The sequence below is a fragment of the Akebia trifoliata genome, chromosome 15, assembly GCF_017979445.1.
Source record: "Akebia trifoliata isolate Shusen 1 chromosome 15, ASM1797944v1, whole genome shotgun sequence".
In the NCBI taxonomy this organism is placed as follows: Eukaryota; Viridiplantae; Streptophyta; class Magnoliopsida; order Ranunculales; family Lardizabalaceae; genus Akebia; species Akebia trifoliata.
Window position 1 is genome coordinate 25,036,655 of NC_141389.1, and position 23,891 is coordinate 25,060,545.

The 23,891-nt window shown below is 34.3% G+C and overlaps 1 protein-coding gene across 1 annotated transcript; it reads right to left on the reverse strand.

Annotated features, from left to right (window-relative positions):
* Nucleotides 1–15,060: 15,060 nt before the first annotated feature.
* LOC147384763 (auxin response factor 18-like) lies at nucleotides 15,061–19,224 on the reverse strand. Its single transcript, XM_086426025.1, has 4 exons — nucleotides 18,150–19,224; nucleotides 16,812–17,938; nucleotides 15,385–16,241; nucleotides 15,061–15,282 (listed from the first exon to the last, which is right to left on the reverse strand). The coding sequence occupies exons 2-4, from the start codon at nucleotides 17,919–17,921 to the stop codon at nucleotides 15,213–15,215; spliced, it is 2,037 nt and encodes a 678-aa protein (XP_086282151.1). The 5' UTR covers nucleotides 17,922–17,938; nucleotides 18,150–19,224; the 3' UTR covers nucleotides 15,061–15,212.
* Nucleotides 19,225–23,891: the final 4,667 nt, after the last annotated feature.

The following is a 23,891-nucleotide window of genomic DNA, read 5'->3' on the forward strand; positions in this document are numbered from 1 at the left end:
TGTCACCACATGGTTCCACCTGAATGTCGCCAAGTAATGATTTGGACGCACGTGCGGGTCGGCAAGTCACTTCACCGAATCTGTGTCGTTAACATTGCAGTTTTCTACTCTGGACTTTTCCTTATGGCTTTTCTCAATTTGGATAAAATGTGTTACTAAGAAAATAATTTTCTAGAAACCAATTTATTAGAAAATAAATTTCCAAAAAATGTTTGCTTGTTGTACATAGGAAACCATCAAAAGAGAGTTGATTTTAGTTTTTGGCGTTTAGGGTAATTGTGATTTTTTTAATTTTGGGAGTAGAATATTTGTAAGGAAAAATAAATTTCAAAATTTGTTAAAACTATGAGAAAATCATTTGCACACGTGGTGTTGGTTCAATAGGTATTTTAGTTCCCTATTGGACAGATCCCAAACTCGACCACCATTACATTTTTCTTCCAAGTTGTGCTGGAGTGACCTAAAAATTGTACCTCATATCGCACATCCTGACATGAAAGTATGTAGGAATCATAGATGCTTTTTGACTCGTATATCGATGAAAGCATCTATGGTTCCTGCGTACTTTTCACATCAGGATGTGTGATATGAGGTACAATCTTGAGGTCACTTCAGCATTATTCTTTTATTTTTATAGAAAGCTCTGTCAAAGTCTTAATTTTTTGACTCTTTTAATATAATTTCTCTCAATGGAGGACTAACAGTATCATTTATTTTTAAACTATAAAAATGCCCTCATTTGCAACATTTAAATGAAAGAGTGGATTCTATCTATTTGATTAGTGTAAATAATTGAAATATTTTCATTTGCAATTAATTGAAATACAAGATCTCTATAATTGATTGATGTATTAAAAATGTTTAAAAAAGATCATGGTAATGCAACATTACCACACCATAAAATAGGAATAAAATCTCATAAGTTATTTATTATAAAAGCATACCATACGTGAATTAATGGTAATGTCATAATATCCCATTTACTTCTGGTGTGATTTTATGACAAAATGACTTATGAGATTTATTCATGAGTTGTGATAATCTGATGCTCTTTTTTCACATGCCTCCAATCACAAAATTGTAGATCCTTTGCTTCAGGATATACAAGGAAAAGATTCATGATTATGGAACTACCAGGTCAAGGAGCGTATCGGAGTGTCTTAAAAAAGAGCGTCAGATTATCATTAGTCTTTATTTGTACTTTTTTTTTTATTATAACCAAGTATCTCAGTAGATATCATACTGGGTCTGTATATGGGCTTTACCCATTACATAGACCATGGTCTTGTCCAAGGACTAGTACTAGGGCACGTACAATGCCCACACATCACATGTACCAGATAAAAAATCCTATTAAAAAAATACGAGGTTTTTGATTTATTAATACTTTTATAGTGTGGAAATATCATTATTCAAGAAAAATCCTAGATCAAATCAAGAAATTAAAAAAGAGAAGAAGAAGATAAAAGTGGTCTAGTAATCCTAAAACTTGAAACCCTAATTTTCCTAATCTAATTTCACTCTCTGTAACCCTAAAACAAGTTACATTAAATACTCTACTTTCCTTGTTATTGGTCCTTGTTCTTTGTTCTAAGTTGGGGTTAATAAGCAATTTAAAAATGATACATTAAAGATCAAGTAGGAATTACCCTATTTTAAAAACTGAAGTTTGAGTTTTGACTTTGGTTTGCTTCTCATTTAAGTAAAAGTTTGATGAGCATTCTTGGATCTTGGTACATGTGTAATGTGTTAGTGCACAGCTCAAAGCCTCAAATTCAACGCCATTCAAGGAGACAATCTTCTTGGCTCCAATTTATTTTAATAAAAACTCACCCTTTATGAGTGTGGACTTTAAGGTAAGAAGCCCTTTGAGTATCTTAAAAGCTGTCCTTAGTTCAAGGGAGAGTGGCCGTTGAGCATCTTAATTAGACTTTGATTCATGCATAGTTGAAAAAAAAATATCTATATGATCAAGAATTTTCTTGTGAAGCAATTTTATTTATTTATTTAAATTCATTATTTCATGTGTGATTTATGAGGGCTATGGGGATAAATTTGTTTTAACTTTTAATCATATAAGGGCCACATCGAATTGAGTAATATTTGATAGAACTCCAAAATAACTAGATTGAGATGATTGGATCCACCTAAACTTAATCCAACCCGTAGACCCTATTTGAAAAAGGCATAATGAGGTTCAGCCTCATTGGCCAACCCCCTATAGGTTTCACTATAGGTACGCCTCTCTTGGTCGTACCCCTCTCTATGTGCATTTAAGTATTCTAATATCTAATTATTTTAAGAGGTTTGGCCTTCTCGACCAACCCCTTTTTATGTAGACTGCAATGTGATTTGACATTGTAGCCAATCTATATGAACATTACCATTAAAAGGTTTGGCCCTTTAAGTCAAATCTTCTCTATCATAACCAATTATGGTAGACAAATTTACTCGGTAATAAAAAAAAAATGATATTGTACAAAGTTACCGAAGCAGTAAAGAAAAAATGAATACGATGCCCAAAAGAGTTGCAGTTGCATAACTCGACGGAGTCAACTCGAGAATTAAGTAATCACCAAGTTAGAGCAGTTACATATTTAAGGCCACTTCTTATGTAAGTTACAAGAACCATGAGGAGTGTGTTTTCATTATCGTTAAAGTATCATGAGATTTTATTACTATAAATACTAGACAACATGGGGGAGTAATTATAACTGAGTTAACAAACATTATTAAACAGTACACTCTAGAAGAGATCAGCCTTGAAAACATGCACAAATGGGAGCAACTTGAATTGGAGCTTGTAGACCGTAGTACCCTTGTCGGGAGGAGCAGCTCGCCATATAGTTAAGTTAATTCCTTATTCCGGGGAGGCCTACCATAGAGGTTACGTTGATGTTAGAAACCTGGGGTTGGCCACCCCTTTTCGCACCTGCAAGTAAAAGGAAGGGGGGCAGATATGGAAATCCTAACAAAACAAAACCACGACTTTAAACACAAGCTCCAGGAAAAAAGGATACTACGGGCAGGGAAATCTCTACTTATAGTAAATGAATGGGCTATTCCTCCCGGGCAAGCCAACTCACTTATCGTTATCGAGCTACCAGTCACCTTAAGGGATGCCACACAAAAATTCTTTGTTCTAATCCTTTTCTTTTTGCTCTGCAATTTTTATTTAATTCTAACTTGATTTATCGAAGACTCTTTGACTAACACCAAACTTGTATCTTTTCAGGTGAAAATTGACAGAGAAGACGATTAGAAAAGAAAGCTCATCGGAAAAGACAACTAGAGAATTCATTTTTTTTACAATACAAAGTTCGAGGATCAAGAAATCAAATACTACATAGATCTTGAGGAGTGGGAGATCCAAAAAATCTCCTACAGATGGGAAACTCAATAAATTAGAATAACTTTATAATATTCGAATCGTTTCCTTGATAAATTTTACTAAATATTTATCTAGCTTAAACATTGGAATATTATTGACAAATACACCATAAAATAAGAGTGCGAGGTGGAGAAGAAAACTGAAATTCTAGTACTTCGTGACTTGAATGGCTTGGAATTTTTTTATTATTTTCTTTAAGCTAGTTTCTCACAAATTGTAGAACTCAAATTAAAATGAGTAGAGTTTTATTGTGGATGATGGCAATATCTTACAATGGAAACGACCATACAAAAATAAGGCCTTTATGAAATTCTAACCACCCCTTTTACTCATCGGTGTTATTAATGAGAAGAATGATTCTGAGTTCTTCAAAGGGTCACGATCCAAAGCAATGTCCTGTTCTTATAACAACATACGATGTCTATGTGACATGTTTTGATTGGAGATTAAACATATTGGGCTAAGTTTAACGTACAAAATGGCTTGATTAGTTGTCTGACAAATTTTAATCTCCTACCATAAGGTGCCACGTAGACATCTTTCCTATTTTATAGGCAAATATTCAAATTGTAATTCAACTTTGGTAAGGTTTGATTGATGACATCCTCATCATATATTCAATCTAATCGAAATGTATCTCATAGAATGTTGAGGATCCAAAGGACACAAAGGGAGAGTTTTAAAAAATGTGGAGATGGTAAAGAAAAATGGAAAAATCAACTTCTCACAAGGAGATTTTTTGTCGAAATGCGCTTAAAAATGAGTAATGATTTTCAAACTAGAAAGTCTTCACTCGGTCAATACTCGGCTGACATGGCATAGAAAGGAATTATGGATATGTTTCCTCGGGATACACAATTGCACTTATAAGAGGATTTACAGTTATGTATCCGGAGGAAAGAGAAGATGTTAATGAATGATATTTTAAGGTTTCCAACAGTTTTAATTTCTCCGAAAAAGAGAAGATAGTTGTTGCACGTGTGAAGGGCGAGGACAAAGAGACGACATCTTCTCGTGTGAAAACACGGCGTGTTTTGGTGGTGCGGTAAAAGTGGATATAGTAAGGGCCCAGCCAACTATATGACGTGTTCGCACGTGACTATTGATTGCTTCTTTATGGGACCCACTCTCACGTGTGGGATGTGTTCTAACTTCCATGGCTTCAGGTTCTCTTTGCTGTCTCAAAATTTACCATAAAGACGTCTCTATAAACAAATATGGGCTTTGTTAACGTGTGCCTTAAAGTCCAATAAATACACTTTGGGAATAAGCATATGAGGGCATTTTGGTAAAAAAGATATATTTATATTTTTTTAAAGGCACTTTTAATGCAAAACATAATTTCCCAAGTGTATTTATAAAAATGTGTGTCCCCAATATTTTTAATATATATTTTTGAGTCGTGCTGGGGTGACACAAATGGAGACACAAAAATGACAAAATGACGTGGTGTCGTGCACATTACGTAGATGCTTTTTTGTGAGATACGAGTAAAAGACATCTACGGTCATGTGCATGCCACCACATCATTTTTGTCATCTTTGTGTCTTCGTTTGTGTCATTCCAGTATTTTTCTATATTTTTATTTTAAGAATTAAGTTTTTAACTTAATTTTATAATCCTGATAATTAATAATCCCCCACGCGTAAGGCACAAGAAAGGGTCTTAGAAAATTGGTATAAAAAATTTGCTGGTCTTACCTGTCACCTTCCTCCTAAACACTTCTACACCCTAAAATTCTACATTTTATTTCGTTAATTATTTAATTTTATTTTTAAATAAAATTATTGTACAGGTGGCATCCATATGATGTGGTGAGATCCCATGACTCATCCTCCATTATATTGAATTGACTCCACATATTCTATAGTTAGTGAATCACAAGATCTTTAACAATATTTGTTAGAAAATGGTAAAATCATCTTCTTAGTAATGATTAATACAAGATAAATCAGATCTGAATCGTTCCATATGTAAAGACCTAAATTTGATTTGAAAGAAGAAATCAGAATTTGATTTGGAATGAAGATCTGAACCGTTGAATGCTTTTACTGATTCTGTGAAGAAAATTTTGAGGTTAGGGTATCAGAAGAGGAGTGAGAAAGAAGAAATGATCTCGTTTAGCGGTGTTTATTTGTCGGGGAGGTAATACTAAATGCCAAATAGTTTTAAGTAATCAAATAACCCACATAATGTTTCAAATAACCCACATAATGCCATTGAATTTCTATTTAATTGGACAACTAATGTCATTTGTACGGATGTGAGTGGGTATATTTGTCTATGGATCCTGATCCATATATATATGGGTTCTAGCTAGCTTAGTTGTTAAAGACTTTGGGTGATGATACTAGGGCCTGGGTTAAAATATTGCAAGCACTGAGTTATTGAACTCATTAAAAATAGGCTTATCGATCAAAGAAAAAATATTGTCAAAATTTTTTTTGTGTGTGTGTGTGTGTTTGGACTTTCATCTCATCTCGTTCATATTTAAAAAAAATATATATATGTATTAATATATAATTTCTCCGAATTTTATGAAATAAGGAGATGGTTGATCGAGAATTAATCCGATAGGTTATCAGATCAATTTGTTCTGATTAGACCCAAAATCCTATCCATTGACAACCTAAATAAATATCCAAGAAATGTTATCTAACCACACCAAATTGTTTGTTTGCATCACCAAAAGCAACTAATTTGAAGTTACATGTCCTTATCACTTAACTAAATGCTACATGTCCTACCCTAACATCTTTTGTCGTCGCATCCAGAAGTCACAATATTTGTTGTCTTTTTGTACATTACAACACTCAACCGTTTCGAAGGTGAAATCATTCATCTCTCCTTGATAACGATTTTTTTTCTTCTTCCTTTTTTTTTTTTTTTGAGAATATCTTCTCTATGCACTCCCATCTCTCTCCTTTAAATTCCTTATAAATGTCTAAAGTTAATTTATATTTTTTAATTTGATTTCCAATCACGTCACCAAGTAGGGTTTGGGAATAAATTAACAAAGGGAAAATTTGACAAATATAAAAAATCGAGATAGGGTTAACTTTGTGTAATTATTCCTACTAATGGTATCCTCACATTATTTATATCATCAAATCTCTTATCAATTACAATAATAAATCATCAAACCAACACATCTATAACAAATAACCTATCACGCCCCCAAATCTATAACAAATCCCTAGGATTCATATGTTAGATCTCAAGACATGATTAAGTATCCCATCCCATTTTAACATATAATAATAAATGACAGACCACATTTCACAATTATAATGCAGCGAAAATATATAAATATCAATAATCTACCAAAGTGCGGAAGCTATTAACAACCATAACAGTAATCCAAAATCTTCAAGCCTTATGTCTTACTAATTGAAACAAAAGACATAATTAAATAATAGTACTGAGTATAAATCGTCACGCAATGCCCTGCCATAAATGTCTCAAATTGAATCATTAAAACAACTACTAAACTCTACGACCATTCAAGCTGATGGAGATAACTGCTCATCCACATACTCAGACTCTGGCACCTCTTCGTAAATCTTTTCCTCAAAGACTGATTCCTCAATAGTCGTATGATCTTAAATGTGAATAGTAGGATGAGTAACTAACATGAAGTCTAACTTCTAACAATTAGTCATAATATGCAATGTAAAAACATACTGAAATTTAAATTATGTAGATTTTAATATAGCATAACTTTTGAGTACAACTTAAATGAAAATAAAGATAATAAAACAGATATAATAAGCATCAGTCTATCAATTTTAATATGTAAAAACGTAATCATTATATCATGTTTTCAAAGTAAAAAAATATATATCTATTGACATACAATAAAGAGATACATAATACAAACACGATAATGTAATTGATAAAAGTGTTGAGAAATACATCGATATAACCGCATCGACACTAAAAAATTGGTATTTCAATACTTAACCTCCGATGTGGAATTCCACTGTTCTTATATGATTTTGTGACAATCTTGCATATCATAGTTGGATGATATGATTTTGTGACAATCTTTCATATCACAGTTGGATGATCATTTATCCAGTTTAGATTGATTATTGACCAAGAACCTAATATTGAATTTAATTAACGGTAAAGTCAATTGTTTGATGATTACAAATTCTTAGTGATCACTAACTAGCTCAAGATAGACTCTTCACGTTTAAGTCTATCAGATAATGTAATGTGGACCTCGACCATCTCTACACTATACAAAGACTGTCTTTATAAATAAATGTCCCCAAAAAAAAAAGAAGAAGATATTTTTAGAACTTATGGGCTATATTACTTCCTAAAGTATTGCATATTGTCGAAGAGAATAAAACATCAAGTGTTATCTTATATTGACTCACCGTAATAAATACATTTTGAAAATTGAATTTTGTACTAAAATACAGTTATATTTTTTTTATTTTCTTTCAAAATACCCTTAAACGCTTATTCTCAAAGTGTATTTATTACACTTTAACGTGTGCCCTAAGGGTGCACATTAACAAAACCCTTGTAAATAATCTTGATCATTAGTTAAACTTCGCAAAACCCACATGTAAAACCATTGTGGGTGCCTACAGTTTTCATTCTTTAAATAAGACAAAGCATATTAGGTGACTGGTCTGACCAAAAATGATTTATTGGTCCTTCTTGGTTCTAAGTTTCATTTAAGAAGCAATTTTTAAAAAATGATTAGTGAAAGATGAAGTTGCAACTATTATATTTGAAATGCTGAATTCAAGTTTTTGACTTTGGTTTGCTTCTTATTTTAGTACAAAGTTTGTTTGGCATTTTTGTATCTTAGTATCATGTGTGGGTTCACACACGTCACAGCTCAAATTCAACGCCATGTTAGGTCACATCTTGTCCCTCCCAATGTCCCCTATTATTTCAATAAATTCAACCCTTGTGAATGTAGACTTTTGGGTGAAAAACCCTCCTTGGAAATATCTCCTAAGAAGATGTCCTTAGTTCAAGGGACTAGTCATTAAGGTCCTTAGGTTAGACTTTAATGCATCAATGGTTTCAAGAAACTAAAAGCTTAACTTTTTCAACCCCAAAAAAAAGAAGAAGAAAAAAATCAAACTTTTCAAAAATACAAATTTCTTAATGAGTAGGATTGGCGTAACTATTAATGAGATGACATGCCCCCTTGATCTTGGTCTTCTCAAATAAACTTTTCAAAAATATGAACTTCACGTTTTGGTGAATATTTAAGATACTTGTATGTTTTCAAATTGATGATATGCCCCCTGGATCTGGATAAAATAGAATTTTTAGAGAAGTAGAAGGTGACGTGATTTTGAGTAGAAAAAAAAAAAGCTTTGGGCTGAGGGTTGAGACTTGATTCGAAAATAGAAATAATGGATTGAGAACTAGATTAAAATAATTTACTGTAAAGGTTGGAGATGAAGTTAACATAATTTTTTTGGTTAGGGCTTGTTCCTATAGATTAAAAATTAGGGCATTTGGGTCATTTAATATTATCTGCAAGAGAAGACCAAGGTCAAAGGGCATGACATTAGTTTGAAAATACAAGGCATTTCAAATATTCATCAAAATATGGAGGGGGTATGTCTAAATTACCAATTTTACGTGAGAAAGTCAAAAAGAGAGAATCTATGATGACGTTGGGTAGCTTATGCGTGACACAATACACCACTCCAAGTGACTTTAAATCTCTCTAACAAAAGTCATTAAATAATTGGTTAAAGTGCAATAAAGACACTTTGAGAATAAGCATTGGAGGGTATTTTGGTAAAAAAAAAAGTTTTTTTAAGGATATTTTTGGTATACAAAATACAATTTCCCAACTGTATTTATTAAAAGGGCACACGTTAAGAAAGACCCTTAAGTAATATAACAAAGACCCTTAAATATTACTTAATTAAAAATAAATTTATTAAAATAATATCTTAAAATTGGTGGGGAGAAACCTGTCAGTTTGTTTCACTTTGATTTATTTTATTTTTTTGGAACCTGGAAGAAAGAGAATGACAAGTAAAGGTTTTAATGATTTTGACCATTTTACTCTTCGATTACGAAAATGTTTTCTTTCTTCAATTTTTAGATTTCTTGATCATAATCTTAAAATTTGTAGACTTAGCTCGAAATTTGATTAAGTGTCTTTGAATCAATTGGATTTTAAGGTAACTTGGCCCCAAAACTCGATGGAACCAACTTTTTGTATCAATTCATCAAATTGGATTATTAATTTGATCCATTATCGGGCTTAACTTTGCCTGACCTATTTGAATAGACAGGTTTAGGATCTTGATCTTTTTTTCTATTTTTTTTTTATACAATGGTATTCCGTAGACAGTGGGCCCTAATATCATATTTGGGCTTGTGCCCAGTCCATAGACCATTGGGCCTTATCCGACAAACTAGTCCACTAGGCATTGGTCTGACCCACACGGCTCTTTTGCCAGGTAAGTCAGGAGGCTTTGGAGGTTCGAACACATGATTGCATTCAAAAAAATTTAGCCGACTTAATCTAGGTTAAGTTATGACCTAAAAGTGCCCTACTCAGCTTGTTACCATAGTATTATATATGTATGATTTGTGACATAAGTAAATAAAAAAATATCATAAAATAATAAGTTTACTCTCATATCTAACCGTTTATCAAATAGGATGGAGGTCCTACTTCTACTTTGTATGAATTTAATATTTTATAAAGTCCGAAATCAACGTAAACTAGACCAAAGTTTTGTTTGTGTTGAGTTAGCTGACTTAGGTCCAACTTGAACCCGCCCATTAACAACTCAATCATTAATGGGCGGGTTTGGATGACCCTTAACCGATCCCTAAAGAGGTGGGTTGTATCTTAAATCAGCATTAACTCCCCATCAAGCCTAAGTCGAGTAAGCTTAAGTTCGGTTGTGATGGGCTTAAGTTGGGTTTCACTTGATTTTCAGGTTTTTCTAACATGTTAATTTTAGCAACTTTTGGCCATTTGGAGTAATTTGATACTAGTTTTCATCAAAATATGGGCCAATCTCTATCCCAATTGAGAAATTGGTAGATATGAAAGTGAAATTGGTATTTATGATGTACTTTAAATATATTTTATTACAAAATCATAAATCTAACTAGGGTCATGTTCAAGGGCCAACGTGTTTTGTCTTACATGGTTTAGAAGTTTCGGAATGGGCTGATCTTTTTGTAAGGATGATCTTTGTGCTGTGGAGATCATCTTCACCAAAAATCAATCCAATCTAAAACTTCTAACACCATCAAAAGTAGTTTATAAAAAATGGACGGTCTACGATTCATCAACTTGTAAACATGTGATTAAAAGTTTTAGAATGGACTAAATTTCGACGAAGATAATTTCCCCACCACAGAGATCATCCTCACAAAAAATCAGTCTATTATGAAACTTCTAACCAATATATGACAAAACATGTTAACCCTTGAACATGATCCATCAAATTATATAAAACATTTATATATTCAATATAGTAAGAGACAAATAAACTCAAAATTAATGGTCACGTTATTTGCATTTCCACGTTGGCCCTAACCCAACCACCAAATTTTATGGGTTGAGAATTTTTTTTAGTCAAACTTGAAATCGAGGCACTAACCCTTTTATTTATTTATTGTTATTTCAATCGATAAGCTTATTTTCAATGAGTTCATAACTCGGTGTTGACGGGATTTGAACCCAAAGACTTCACCAACTAAGCAAGCAACTGAAAACCCTAACCTCGTTTTTTCAGGGGATGGGACGGATTAGTCGGCCAACAGTCCCAATTTACAGCCCTATGGAGAACACATCATACAAGAGTCAACCAGCAAAAGAAACACAACTAGGCCACAAGAGTACAGGATGGTAGACCGTATCTTGTATTAGTCAACCACAAGATTATTAATGTCATGGTAATCAATGGTGGATAGAGTTTTCGACAAATGGAGCTTGGTTTAGCTGCGATGTACCATAACTCAGTGTGGGTGACAGCGAGATACTTGGATCTCTTTATGTCCGCAAGTCACGTGATCCGTCAACATCGTCACACGTGTTCTAGAGTTCGTTAGAGTTGCGTAATGGGCACTAAGCGTGCCTAAGGATCTCTGCCTCTATTAATAAGACGAGATTTTAGTGAGTCAATGATAATTTTCAATATCTCCTCAAACGAGAAGAAAATTGCACGTGCGTGTCGGTAGGAGGAGACCGACACGTTCTCGGGTGAAAAGATGGCATGTTTTTAGTTGTGTGGTGAAAGTGGTGTGCGTAGTCAACCACGACAAGGGCCCACCCATCAAAAAGGCTCACCCATTATTTAACTTAACCACTCTCTCACGTGTGGAATGTGTTCCCATTAGAGTTGTCTATGGTACTTATTTAACTTAACCAAAACGGCAACTTAACCAAAACGGATTGGACAATTCTAAGTCCCTTTTTATTAGAATGGATTCTGGGTCTGAGTATTTAATTTGAAATCGAGTCGATTGAGAATCAAAATAGAATGAATAGAAATCAATAACCAAAATTGTTTGAAGAAAAAAAAATTAATCGTTCCAATTCTGATACGATTGATTTGAGAATTAGAATCGAAAATAAGTAAAAATAAAAATTAACAAGTCTAATTGTGTTTTCTATAAGAATTGAATAAACCTATTGACACCCCTACTTCCCAAGCTTCATTTGTTGTTGAAAAAACTCCAATAAAAATGTCTCATCTAGGAATTTAATATTTTATTTATAAGTTTTTATTCTCACACCAATTTTTATTTATGAAACACAAATTGATGAAATATGCAATTGCCAATGGATGGGGTTGACCTTTGTTTCTTTTTTTTTTTCTTCCATCACTCTTCTCTTCTTTCAAACAATCAGGTCTTGGAAATCTTGAAATGGAGGAGGAACCAATGGTTTCCATCCTTATTTTATCTTTCACCACCAAGAAGTGAAGATGTCAAGTTTTGGCATTTTTATTTTCACCATTTGATCGAGTTATTCTATTAGTAGAAATCAGACATGAAGAGGGGGGGGGGGGGGGATATTTTATATCGGAATAAATAAATGAAATTTCAATGAGGGAGCTAAGAAAATGATTTGTCCTCTAATGGGCATTGCATGTTGTAGAAAATAATTTTTCCTTCCCAATTGCTTCCCTCGCTACCAAACAAAACTTTTGCCAATAAATATTTTTCAACAATATTTTCTTTGCAATAAAACATGCTCTTCAAGTTTCTTCCTTTCTTTATTTTGTAAATAATTTTTCCTAGAATCAGGCATTACATTCTCTAGATTTTTTTTTTCTTTCTCAAATGCTTTGCTTGCCACTAAAAATAAATTTCCCTAGAAAATCATTTGTAAGGATAATTTCTTAACAATCAAACATGTTTGAGTTTCTTTTTGAAAAAAAATAAAATTAAGAAGAAAATCTTATGAGATGAGATAGTTGATGCTTAAGTCTCTGATTTTGGAGATGGGGTAAAATTTATTTTTTTGGAATCAAGGTATCCAAACCTCTTAGAACACCCAACTAATCCTCGAGGTAGTACAATCTGCTCCTCTTACACACACCAAATAATTTTTGGGATAAATCACTAAGGATAACTCCCAAAGTGGGATTTGAACTCAAGACCTCAACTTCTTAAGGTTGCGTTCAACACTTTGCTCACGTGGTGGTGTGCACACATCATAGATGTTTTTCACTCATATCTCGAGGAAAGCATATATGATTTCGTGCATACCACCTTGTTAACATAGTGTTGAATGCAATATTATAGGAAGTCAATTTAACATTTTTCTACAATTGAGATTTGTTATTAACGAAAAAATATATTTGTAAAGGGAAATAATTGTGTATTAGTCTAAGCCGTACACATGTCCAAAACAGTTGGGTGGTACCAGGCACGGACCAACATACGAGTTGCTGCCCTACAAGCAGGGTGGGCCAGAGCAAAGACCTCCCTATGCTGACTGGCAAGACAGCACAGCAATAAGCAAGGCCAGGTCTATCAAGCAGGGCAGGCCAGGTCATGTAAGATTGATATGTGCACATCAATCCTAAAGATCCCGGAAGAGATATCGATTAGGTAAATAACTCCGTAGAGACAGTAAATATTCCATGATTATAGCCTACAGAGGGAGATAATCCTATAGACAAGTAAGGAGGATAAATAACATAGGAAACATTATTGAGAGGGATCTTTTTGGGGAGATTGAAGTTTAATCAGTACTAAGGGATATTCCTTTGTTTCTCTTACTTTAGCGTCGAAATGATTTTGATAAGTACTACGTTACCGCAGGAAGAGAGGTGTTATGAATAATTTCAAATCAGTGAATTCAGATCGTACAATATTAAATTGATATACTACTGACAGGATGCCATATGTATTGAACAACATCACATGATTGGTTATGCAAGAGAGAATGCATCATTTATAAAAGAAGTTAACTATCTTTATTTAAGACCTGACTTCTTATCAAATACCCTTCTCAAGGTCCTGGGTCAACTATTCTTTTTTCACTTTTTAAATTAAATAAAAACTGCTTTACACGTGGCATTCTTTAACGGTGTTAGTCAGATCCCATAAAGATGTCCTTACATCATGATCTCTAACGGTATCCTTTCTTATCTCTTTGTGTTTGTTTTTCTTTATTGGTACGACAAAGAATCCTTACAAATCGAATCTCATAAACAAAACATGTTCTATGTTTTCTGGGTCCAACTCCGACATATACTCAAATCATGTCTTTGACCAGACTGAGTCCACTCAACCGAGTTTACTTTATATCAATGAGTCACTATATCTATAACTCTTTGTTGCATTAAAGATATTGTTCAAGATCTTTAACTATCTTTATTTATTTATTTTTCACTGTTATTATTATTTTTTTTTATAAACATTTTCTGTAATAAACTAGTTTCAATCCCATTTAGAAGAAACATACAAGTCAAAGATTCTCAAGGAGGGAAAAAGTTGAATGTGAATTAGTATAGTTAGAATGGCTAAGAACATGTTTAGTCCCACATGGGACACTCATTGCCTTGTCTCTCTCCTTATAAGCTTCAGAGTCTCTTCCCTCATTGTCAATTGATTCATATCTCCACGTGCTTTGGCTTAGTCTAGAATACATGTGCAGGGGCATATTAAGTTTAGTCCCACATCAGACACTCGTTACTCTGTCTCTATCACTCTCTCCTTATAAACTCTTGGGCCCCTCCACTCACTACGAATTGGTTTTGAGTTGGATCCCTAAATTTATCAGAAGACAATTAGAAACATTGTATGAATTGAAGCTTAATATAACAATATAATTTAAGCATAAGTGGCCATATTAACAATTCCTGTAGCATAGAAGGATTATAATTTTGTGCCCAACTTCTTATAATCTTAAATAAAACAAAGGAGCCTAAGAAATTCTTCAAAATATATAAAACAGTGTAAGATCTTTCAGTCGAAACCCAATTTTTTTTTAATATTAAGCAAGTATGTTTAGTGGGTCAGTCTCATTAGGAGAGTTTAGTTTGATTTCGTCATTCTACAACAGTATGATACATATTGCATAGAAGATTTTTGACTTGTAGTTCTAGAAATTCTCTGAAATAAAATGGAAAAAAGATGAACAAAGATTCAAATTCGAATCCACATTTCTTAAGGAAGGGGCAAATAATAGTTGCTTTAGGAGATAACGTCAGAGATAATTGAAAAAATGGATTAATGGGGATTTCTCCCACAATTCCCAAATAGAAGAAAGATCAACATTGAAACAAATAACTTGTTTTTCCAACTATACATTTAGCAATTGAGTTCTCTCTCTCTCTCTTTCTCTCTACCTTCCCATGTTGTTGCTGCCCGAATCCATTAGAATTGTCAGCCTTTTTGCTGTTTGCATGAACTTGCTGCAATAACACAAGGAAATTAACATTAAGCGTAAGGTTTGGAAAGACTGAACCCTTCTTTAAAATACAGATTTCAATATATTTAGAGGGGAAAAAAAATACCCGAATGGTTCATCTTCGATGTGTTTAACTGCACAAGTCGAATCCTGGTAGAGAATGTGGTTCAGCATCTCTGATTTATCTATGCCGAACATGTCAACCAGCTTTCTGTATAACTCTTCGTATGATCCAAGAACTGAGAGATCGAGTGTCCTACCGACATCCTCGGACTCTATGAACACTTTGCAGTGACCGGTCTTCTCCAAACCAAGCTTCTCCATTTGGTGATCCTTATACCATTGAAACCCTTCGTATGAAGAATTCTCGGGTGGCCCGTGTTGCTGATAGAGTGCGGATCCAGAACCGGATCCATCAGAGAAATTCACTGTCCTCTCCAAATTTCCATCTGATGAACTGTTTCCAGTAAGAACGTTCGAGATCGTATCACCAGAGCAACTAAGAGAGATTTGCTTCTCAGTCAGTATGGTTTGACCAAAGAGCTTAAATGAGGGTTTCTTAACATTATCGGATTCCATTAAATTCTGGATGTTTCCCAAGGTTAGCAGGCAAGATACGTTCTCATCGCTCTTGCACTTGCCCATGATGATGATGTCATTGGAGATTCTGTTGAGATGGAGATTTGATGAAGATATACCAAAATTTGCATGCCTGGCTCCCTGAATGCTTAGAGGAGCAGTGTCCGAACGAAAGGGGCTGCGTGGCCCGAGGTGGTTGGTCAAAAGAGACAACATTGGAAGTTGACCATCGAGGGGGAAATCGGGGTGTTGTGTGAGCCTTGACTTCTTTCTTGGTGGTGAGAAGGGTGAGAGATGGATAGAGGGTATGTTAGATACCAATTCGACCAGCCACGGGCTGACACACTTCACGTTTTGTAGTAAATCTGGTTCGTCCCATGTCACCTGTGATATGGGTTTTAGCGAAGAGATGGTGAGAGTTGAGAAGAGAGACCAAATAAGATTGTAAGGTAAAGTGGGATTAGATGCATGGTTTAAAATATCGGAATGTATTGGTTGATACGTATTGGTATTGGCCAAGACCGATTCGACAGATATGAGACATTAACCCTGAAACATTGAATGTTTCAGAGAGATGTATTGGTTTGTAAAGTGACAATCTCTTTAAAAAGTAGTTAACCTGTGACATCGTCAATTTTATAACTAGTGAGATTGTCACTTTTCAAATATATATCAGCGAGATCGTCACCTCGAAATACCTGCGATCTTGCTCTTCATGTATTGAGAATTAAAATTAACAGTGAGCCGGAATGAGAATTTCATCAAAAGTAGATCACATTTTTGGAAATTTCTCAAGAAAATATTCAACCCCATGTTTCAATAGAAAACACAAATTAGAAGAAACAGCAATCCTAGATAAAAATGGAGTAGGGGCACTGTCCCATCATCAACAATGTGCATGAGATTAAATTTTTTAGAAACATATACGAAGTAGAGAAGAGACGAGATGGTTACCTGAAGAACCCTCCATGGCGAACCAGGCCAGCGGATAGGGTCAGCAAACTGAACAGATGATATGGTTCCCATGAACCAACTTATCCTCGATAAATCCTCGGTCTCAAAGGGCATCTTGAACCTCATCCCTGAACACCACTGGATATGCATTGCCTCCCTCACAGTGGAGGCCTTAACACAGAACTCTGGAGTGCTCGCTTGAGGATAGTAAACAACCTCAAAGGGTTGCCCATTAACGGCAAGAGTTGCAGCCTCAATAACAGACTCAGGTCTCACTCTCACTCTTCCTCGTTCCCACGAACCCCCAACAGAGTTTGAATCTTCTTCCCTCAAGTAGGCAGAAAGCCCCCCATATGAGGAGACGAATTTTCCTGAGGTTGGGTTCCACCACGAGGACGGTATTTCTCCACCACCACCACCACCAAAACCAAATTCTTTCTTTGCCCGTCGGATTCCAATGCAAAGATCTCCATTTTCCGTCCTTAAAAAAACTATGGAATCCCCCGCAATGAGCTTTTTCTGATTCACAAAAGAACTCCAACCTGTCGTCAAGAGATGACGACGTGGGGTTCCTCTATAAATATGCCGAAATTTCCAAACCTTTCCATGAACATCCTTTGCAAGCACGGTTTGGACAGGTGGGTCCGCTGAATAATCCAAGGGAGGAAAGATTGTCTCCGCACAGAAGCGAGGCACAGAGAAACCTCCACCATTGTTGGCATCAGATTGTGTTAATGTTTTTGCGAAAGATGTGGGTTTCTCCGATACCTCGGATCCATTGTTTCCATGAACAACCCCATCATCATCGTAGTCAGCCTCGTTTTTCAGAGGAACCAATCTTATTTTGACGTAAACCTCATCTGTCTCGGGATCTGCCATGAATTTCAAAGCGGAAATACTGCAGAGGATGAGCGGTGGAATTCTTGGGGAATTTCTGAAATCTACGTTCCCAGTAGCGTGCTCTGCATGGCCTTGTGGGAAGTAGAATACCCTTGAATTCAATGGTGGCATCTGCACCATCCCTCCAGCACAAGCGTGCCAAAGTTGAGAATCCAAGATATTTTCTACCTCTCTCATCTGATGGTTCGTGGAATCCGTAAATGTTATCATTGCAATCAAGATGGTACCTGTAATAGAAAACAGATTCAAATCATATAAACTCTTCCTTGATGCTGATGCTTATATTTAAGTAAATTAAAATTCTATTGAGAACACAAAGGCTACACAAGATTCATCCATAAAAACTTAAGAAATAAAATTCAGAAGGCTCAAATTATATCTAGTCTAGAAAAAAAAAACGAGAATTAAAAGAGGGGTAGAGGACTAGAAATTTCTAACCTTTATCATATACCCTTTGCTGAAAACCCTAAAAATTGCAGGAAATCTCTGCAAAAAAAAGGGAGAAACACAACAAATCTATGCTTCAATCTTGTTCAGGAGAGCCGAAATCAAAACCCAAACTCAAGAAAATGAACAACAGTGCACATTGATTAAAGCTTCCTTCAACCTCACTTCAAGAAAAAACCCTAATTATAGTCTCGTAAACATCCATTCCCATCCCTTTAGAAGAATCTCTAAAATTTTACAGGCAACCGTTATTTTCACAAAAAGATCGTCTTTTGAGCTTCTTCTCCAATCTTTAATAGGACGAGTCGTACATTTACTCTCTTTAACGAATGTAACATAAACCCTAATTTCTTCTTCTTTGTTCAACTGAAATCCACACAGATTTCCACAGAGAACTCACAAAGAATTGGGGATTTTCAGTGTTTTAGCAGAATTACTCTGCTCCAAAGCTTATATCTTTCTCTTCCTCTAGTCACTGGGATTTGAAGTAGAAGCTTCCTTACAACTTAAACACACATAAGATCTACAAGAAACCAGAAAAAAAAAATCCAATTTTCTTCAATTTCAACAATCTCACTGACTACAAAGATGAATCCTCGTTGAAATCAAAATACCTCTAATTCAACCCCCAACCAAAGCCAGATCAACAGAAATCAGTAAAAATCACTGAAAATTTCAAGTTCAAGAACAAAAAACCACAATTTGTTCACACTCCCTTGGATTTCACACAAGCAACTAACAAGAACACTCATCCACCACCAAATTTATCAGAAATTACTGAAAAACTTCCACACACAAAACAAAAAAAAATCCAAATCGTTCAATTATTCGAACGAAATCTCACTTCTTTCCTACTTAGTTTCAAAATTTCAAATTTTCAAAACTTCAATCTGAAAATGTCTATCCTTTGCACGTCTCATGGCTGAAACTTCAATTACCGACCAGATTACAGCAGAGAACCAGAGATTCACAGAGAACGAACAAAGATTCCCTCTTTTTCGAAGCTTTTCGATCTCAAATCCAAACTAAAATCTCTCTCTCTCTCTCGTAGAAAAAAATATCAGAAAAAACATGATTTTTATTTTGAAAGAAAATCATTTATAGAGAGAAAACTAATAATAACAGTTACCGCGATATTTTCAAAATATCGTGATGACGAAAAATACAACCTTAAGACGATTTATCGAACTAGGTTAGATAACCCTAAGACGAGATTAGATTAATCAAAGTCAAACTTGTTTGTTGGGTTTTTGCTGTTTAATTTTCCGATTTTTTGGTCGGGCGACGAGTTTTGGGCGCAGTGACGTTTTGGGTTTTTGGGACTCGGGAAAAGTCCTCAAAAATAAGACCAAAAAGTGGAAAAGATTGGTAGATGTTAAAACTTGCCTTTTTGGCATTTTTCAGAGTGGATAATTACGATTATAACCTTAACAATACTTAAGGCTTTCTTTTGACAAATTTTGATGTTGCAAGCCCTAATGGCCCCAACTATGATGGGCTGGGCTGGGCCGGGCCTAGCCGAATTTTGGAACCCAAATCAATCTAAGTGGCCTGGTCAGCTTCGCCATTGACAGTGCTCGATAAGGGCATTCTAACCTTGACAATATGCGTAGGTAGGGCTTAATATGGTACGGATTATATCCGAAATCCGAATCCAAATTTAGCGGGTTTGATTTTACCAAGTATATTCAAATTAAAATATAGTTCAGATATGGATTGATGTCCCTTGACACGAGTCGGATTCGAGTTGGATATGATTCCATCCCTATATCTGCTAAGATTCGAATGATATATTATTTTGCAAGATGTATTATTATATTTTTTTTATAAAAAAAAAAAACAATGGTTGGTTGTAGAGGTCAAGACCACTCTCTAAAATGAAGAGGTGTCTTGAGTTCAAGTCACCATTTAATCATATTTTAGCAATTTTCGGTTAGATAAAAAATTCGGATATAGATATAGAAACACTCATATTCAGGTCCATGTCCAACCCCCATTTCAAGCCCTATGCATAGGTTTGTTATCTTTAATATCTTTAGTATTGTACTCAAAGGGGCTTATTTGTACTTTAAACATTGGTTAATTAAAGGGTTTTTGTAGATTAGATAGTAAAAATGGATGTTTATTATCTTTAGTATTGTATGTGTAGGTTAGTTATCTTTAGTGTTATAGTTATCTTTAGTATTGTACTCAAGGGGCTTATTTGTACTTTAAACATTGATTAATTAAAGGATTTTTGTAAATTAGATAGTCAAAAATGAATGTTTTTTTTTTCTTTTCTTTTTTGTAATTTTGAAAAATAAGCAACTTAACGTCATGGTTACAAGTTTATGGGTTTTTGACTAAAATGTCCTTGATTGTATTAAATTTAAATATAAAAATGGGGGTATTTATGATCACTTGGTGTCGAAGTCAAACCACTTCTACTTGGCCTTCTCTCAAATAATAGTAGAGATGAGAGAAGGTAAAGTAGAAGTGGTTTGACATCAAAACTTAAGTGGTCATAAATGCTCCCACTTTTATATTTATATTTAATATAATCGATGTCATTCTAGTCAAAAACCCAAAAATTGCAACCCACAACCCAAGACTCACATTGTTAAGTTTTCAAAATAACAAAAATATCATTTTTTTTTACTATGTAATATTTCAAAATCCTTTAATCAATATTTTTAATTATAAATAAGCAAATTGCTTATGCGGAGAATAAGAAAACTCCCTAACATGTAAGAAGACGACCAGAAAAAATGATTAGTGTTTATATGTTTCTAACATTTTAAACAAACAAATAGTACGCCGAATCATTGTCGAACAAATCAAATGGCTCCCAAGTTTTTAAACCTATGCCCTAGCTTGTTCTTAGCAAAGCCTATTTATACTTTAGTGCATCCATTGTGGATACAAAAATCCCCAATCTAGATCTTAGATCTTGATTTGGATTAATATCCCACAAATAAATAAAATAAAAATAATATATAAATGGAGAAGAGAAACACGATATTTTATGTGGTTTGACAAAAATGCCTACATCCACGAGTCTAAGGAATCATTCTATTTTAATCAATCTCCTGTTACATAATTTTTCTCAGCTCTCTCTTCTTTGTCCCCCTTTTACAATAATTTTATCCCTTTTAAATAGAAAAATGAATCATAATTCCAAAAAGTAATCATAATCTTCCTTATCTGGATATAACAATTATCTATGAGGAAAGAATCTTTTCCTATTTGGATTTTTCTCGATGAGGTAGAATCAAGTCTTGATAATTAAAACCACGTGGCATCATTATCTCTCGTGATGTGCGTTGAGTGATACAATATGAACGACTCATATGTGTTAGGTAAGTCTCTAATAAAGTGATTTCACTTGTCTTAAGAAGAAAATTTTATTTAGATGGCAAGAGTTAGAAGTAAGATTCAACTCATTATTTCATTCCCCAATTGTTTGGGTCTTCCTCTCATTCTTTTAGAACTTTCAACTTGTACATTTTGGGCTATGATCAACATATGTTATATAGGACCAAATCATCTTAGTAAACTTACTCTTTTCTTAACTTTCAGTGAATTTAGTCATTTAAAATTCTATATTTCAGTCCACCCAAACAACAAATTGGCTAGATTATGCCACTTGACAAAGTCCCACTCAAATTTCCATGATCCAAACAAACCCTAATAGGGAAAAAACTTCAAACATGATAGTTGAGTGAGATGCATCATTGATCAAATACAAAAATTATCAATTCATATGAACATGGATTATTATAGTAAATTAAAATACTAAATGTACTTTTAGTTTATTGTCGTTCATTATTATTTGCCAAAGATGACAAAGAATGGAACGACAACCACAATTACTTTCACAATCTTGAATGCTTGAACCTCAGTGCACAGAGCTCTTATCAGTGCTTACTCAATAACTAGAAGAACTAAATAATAGGAGATTGTGAACGAGTTGTTATATTTTTTCCAAGGAAGGAAGTCTCATATTTATACTCGCATGGGATAGAGACCTAATTGTTTTTCTATTATTAGAAGATTGTAAAAAAGATTTTCTTAATTTTTTTGTTGGAAAATATTAAAGTGACTGTGCAAGACACTATTTTAGACACTGAGCTGACATGGAGATGTGCACAGAACCATATATATTATTTTTCTCGAGATAGGAGTGAAAAGCATATATGATTCTATGGACACCTCCACGCCATCCCAATGTCTAACGTAGTGTCCCACACAGTCATTCTAGGATGACTCCTTTTTGTTAGACAAAAGACCCTTACAGGCATGCATATAGAAAAAGTCATGCTGGGGTGACACAAGGGTGAGACCACTTGTACATTACCGTAGATGCTTTCCTTGAGATACGAGTAAAAAGCATCTACGGTTCTGTGCGTGCCACCACATCATTTGTGTCACCCTTTGTGTCTCCATTTGTGTCATTCCAACATTTTCCATATAGAAAATGCGGTTTCACATTAATGGGATCGGTTCTTTAATTCACTTCGTTTAATGAGGTAATCATGTCACATGCATATGATTAATGTGATTCAACATTAAGGGTGATTTAGACATGTCCCCCTATTATTTGGTGAATATTAGAGATACACACCCCCCCTCCCCCCCTCCTATGTTTTGAAATTGATTACATGCATCACTTGACCTCAGTCTTCTTAATAGACTAATGGAAAAGCACCCATATGCCCTCATCTTCTACCTCTAGCAAAAAATCCTTAATTTTTCTTCTCAAAATATCCATAATCTTTTTTAACCCTGATCATTTTTAACTTCAAGATTTTATCTACTTCAACCTTCAAATCTAAAGGCAATATAAGATTTTTGTTGAATTGTAAAAGAATCCGGTTAGAAATATCCAAGGTTTTTTATGATGGGTTGAGGTAAGGTAGAAAATGGTGGACTACATATGAGGTTGAATAGAGAATTAGTCATCTTAAAGAGGTTGAAGAGTTTGGAGATGCCTGGTCTGGGGAAGGAAATAAAATAGGTTTTTGGGGAAGAAAACAATGAGATTTTTGGTATAACACTCTAGGATCTTTTGCAAAGAGTTAATATTAGGTTGAAAACGTTAAATTGAAGGTAAGATTGAAAAGATTATGAAAATATGCTATAGAGATAAAACTACTTGAAAATAACTGATTTTGGGAAGCAAAATCAAAGGCTTTTTCGCTTTTGGTTAAAAGTTGGCGAAGAGGGCATTTAGGTCTTTTTCTTCTATCGGTCTATTAAGAATACTGAGGTCAAGGGAGGCATGTCATGAATTTCGAAACATAAGGGGGTATCTCTAACATTCACCAAAAAATATGTGTGTGGAGTGGGTGGGAGTCTGAAGCACCCAACATTAATATATAAAATCCCTGAAGTTTCCTTATTTGATGAGTAGAGACACATGTAGGCCTATAAATGATAGTCGAAAATCTGCATCCAATTCAAATTGGTATTTGAAATTTTGGATATCGGATTTGAATTCCAATTTTTTTTAATATTTTAGATATTGATTTTGATGTTGATATATCTAATGATTCGATTCATATTATAAATATAATAATATATTTATTATATACATGTATATTAAGTTGATTTTTTTAAATATTTAAATCTTCGTGAGCATCTTCCATCTCCACTCTCAACTTAGGGTTTGTGAGCAACACCTTCTTTGGTGAGTAATCTTCCCCGATGAAACCAAAACCCAGATAAGTCCTCTCTCTCTCTCTCTCTCTCATC

Bases quoted from the DNA above. Each gene is read 5' to 3' on its own strand.
- LOC147384763 (XM_086426025.1), bottom strand. From the start codon at position 17,921: ATGATAACATTTACGGATTCCACGAACCATCAGATGAGAGAGGTAGAA. The intron at 16,242-16,811 runs GTAACCATCTCG...CCCATATCACAG, and splicing joins CGCCATGGAGGGTTCTTCAG to GTGACATGGGACGAACCAGA. The intron at 15,283-15,384 runs GTATTTTTTTTC...GTGTTATTGCAG, and splicing joins ATCGAAGATGAACCATTCGG to CAAGTTCATGCAAACAGCAA.